The sequence below is a fragment of the Triticum aestivum genome, chromosome 7A, assembly GCF_018294505.1.
Source record: "Triticum aestivum cultivar Chinese Spring chromosome 7A, IWGSC CS RefSeq v2.1, whole genome shotgun sequence".
NCBI classification, from domain to species: domain Eukaryota; kingdom Viridiplantae; phylum Streptophyta; class Magnoliopsida; order Poales; family Poaceae; genus Triticum; species Triticum aestivum.
In genome coordinates, this window is record NC_057812.1 from 479,454,998 (window position 1) to 479,457,825 (window position 2,828).

Here is a 2,828-nt window from a genome sequence, read left to right on the forward strand (position 1 = left end):
AGGATGTTGAGAGAGCTTTTGGTCTACTTCAGAAGCGCTTCACCATTATTTGTGTCCCTCCGAGTATAGAAACCCATAGGTCCTATGGCCAACAATGACATGTTGTATCATCTTGCATAACATCATCATTGAAGATGAGAGAGGCATGCTAGAGAACTTTCAATACATAACCAATGGGGGTCCTGTTGAGCCGGAACACGGTGTATATATGATATAGAGATTCCACACGGCGAAGCATTGTGAATCGAGAAGTTCATACCCAACTCCAAGATGACCGTGCTGAGCATTAGTAGCAACTCGATAGCACCACTTGATTGTTGTGCTTCTATGTGCTCTTTTGGACCCTTTTGTGTGTTTGAATTTGAATAATAATTTGATTTATGAACTTAAATATTAATTATAATATTTATGAATTGTGTGAACTTTGATTATTAAATTGTAATTTAATATGTGTGCAAATATGTAGTTGAAATTTAGTGTGTATATACAGAAGCTAAGACGAATTGGCAAATGTTTTTTTAGGGAGTTAAGTTTTAGGGATTGGGCTAAGAACCATTTTTTAGCTGATCACATATAATGAGTTAAGATGTAAGGGGCTAAATTATAAGGTGATCGGCTAGAGATGCTCTATGAATATATCAATCAATTGTGATCATGCACGCTTAAACATGAGGTAATTACTTTATGAAAACCACGAGGATTATTAATTATAGAAAATCAATCACACTTCTGTTACAAATGAATGGCATACTAGCACTGAGCATTATGTATGTCTATCTTCAATTATGTATAAGAAATAATGAATACATCAGTTGAGAGTCTTCCATATGATCTCTATCTAATTCTCTATCATCGATCACCTCCAAAGTTGGGGTGCAAACATATACCAGCTGACTACGTAGCAGAGCAGACACGAGCTTGCTAGCTTGGATGAAGCTTCGTTGCAGTTAGCATGCGGGTAATCAGCAGTACCAGCTGACTTAGGCTATCTATCTATCTAACTTGCTCTTAATGTCTTCGCTCCTATCACATCTCATCAATGCCAAATGTATAAGATAGCTACTAATCCTGTTTCTCTCCCCTAAAAAACTACCAATTCTGTCAGACGGCGACGCATATGCATGGAAATGGAAATCAATCGATCATATACCGATATACGTACTATATAGAGTAGTAGCCACGCGTGTAACTAGCTGACCACACGCAGTCTTGCAGATGCATTTATAGGTGGTTTGGGTGGTTGTTGAAGAGATCCCAATAGTAGGGGGTCGACGGCGACGGCGCAGCTGCAGCGGGGAAATACTGTAATGACATTGGTGTAGGACTTGCACCGGCGGTGGTGCCGGTTAGCGCGCCGTGGCCATGGAATGCCGGGCTGATCAGCTCGCCGAACAGATTGATGCCACCGCCAGCTCCGCCGGCCGGCGGAGAGAAGAAGCCCGGTGGGATCGCCGGGAGAGATCCCGGCACCGGAGACAGGATGCTCGGCAGCGGCGGCAGCCCTCCACGATGAACACCGGTGCTCCGTGCGGCTGGCGCCGACGCCTGCTCGATGGCAGCGAGGCGCGCGGCAGGCGAGTGCTGATGCTGGAGCAGCGCACCCTCGTGCGCCTGCGGCCCAGATGCTTGCTGGAGCTGGAACGGGAACGGCAGCGTTTGCGGCAACGCCGGCGGGAGCATGGAAGACGACGACCGCTGCGGGAAGAACGGGAACGGGAGCGTCGACTGTGGCGGCGGTGGGAGTGAGGAGGATGACGAGGAGGCGCCGGTGAGGCGCTGCACGACGGACATGAACTCGCCGGGGTTGGCGTGCACGACCTTGGGCGACACCGTGTAGATGATGACCGGCTGCCGCACCTGCGAGGCGGGCGGCTTCTTGATCCTGTGCGAGTCCTTGTGGACCCTGAGCGGCGCCGGGCGCGGGCCCTGCAGCTCCCCGCGGCCGCCACCGCCACCGCGCTGGGAGGAGGACGCTGAGTACTCCTCCATGTTCGATCGATCGACCGACCGATGCCACGAGCTCGCTCGCTAGCTAGATAGCTGGTCGACGTCGCCGGCCGGCGTTGAACCGAGAGCAGAGATGGATCGACCGATCGGTCAGTGAGAAACGTTCTTCAAGTGTCAAAGTTGAGCAGCAGTAGTACGTACGTGTCTCCTCTCCTCTCTTCTCTAGTGGAGCCATGTATATATAGAGATGGCAGCTGAAAGGAGATCAGCCACGACGGCGACCAAGTTCGGGAGGGAATAGGGAGACGCAAAAACTACTAAAAAAGTAGGATTCATTAGGATTTGATAGTGCGAATTATGGGCGTGTAATAGGTCAAGAAAGCACTCGATTGCAATATCATATAAAGAAACCTTTTCTTCACCCTCTCACAAGCTAACTTTGAAGTTTGAACACGTCCAAGCAAGGCAGCCAAAAGGTGACGGACGTGACGCACGCATGCATGGGAAGGCGCCAAATTCCGGATTGCTGCGGCGCAATCCCCCTCTGTTTCTTGTCTATCTGAGATTTGACTAGCACTGACGACCAAAGAACCGGGTCAGATATATTCATGTCTCTCGATGTGTATGTATATTGTGGCTGGTTACTCTGTCGTTCTCTAGCTCCAAGAACAGAAGAAGCTTCCACGGTTGATTAATATTTAATCCGTATGTTCCAGGATTAGTCGGGCATGGACTTGAACAACGGTGATTATTATAGTGTTTTATCAGTGGCGGTTGGTGAGGTGCAAATTTCGCTTATAGCTAAACTAAGAGTTAACATATTCCAGATACTCTCGGTATTTGTTACCTAGCTAAGCGGCTTTGATTAATTTTTGAATCGA

At 48.4% G+C, this 2,828-nt stretch overlaps 1 protein-coding gene across 1 annotated transcript; it reads right to left on the reverse strand.

Moving 5' to 3' along the window:
- Positions 1-779: 779 nt before the first annotated feature.
- Positions 780-2,145, reverse strand: LOC123154281 (protein MKS1-like). The gene has a single exon (XM_044573050.1). The coding sequence runs from the start codon at positions 1,987-1,989 to the stop codon at positions 1,222-1,224; it is 768 nt and encodes a 255-aa protein (XP_044428985.1). The 5' UTR covers positions 1,990-2,145; the 3' UTR covers positions 780-1,221.
- Positions 2,146-2,828: the final 683 nt, after the last annotated feature.

Coding starts and splice junctions, on each gene's coding strand:
- LOC123154281 (XM_044573050.1), bottom strand. CDS start 1,989: ATGGAGGAGTACTCAGCGTCCTCCTCCCAGCGCGGTGGCGGTGGCGGC.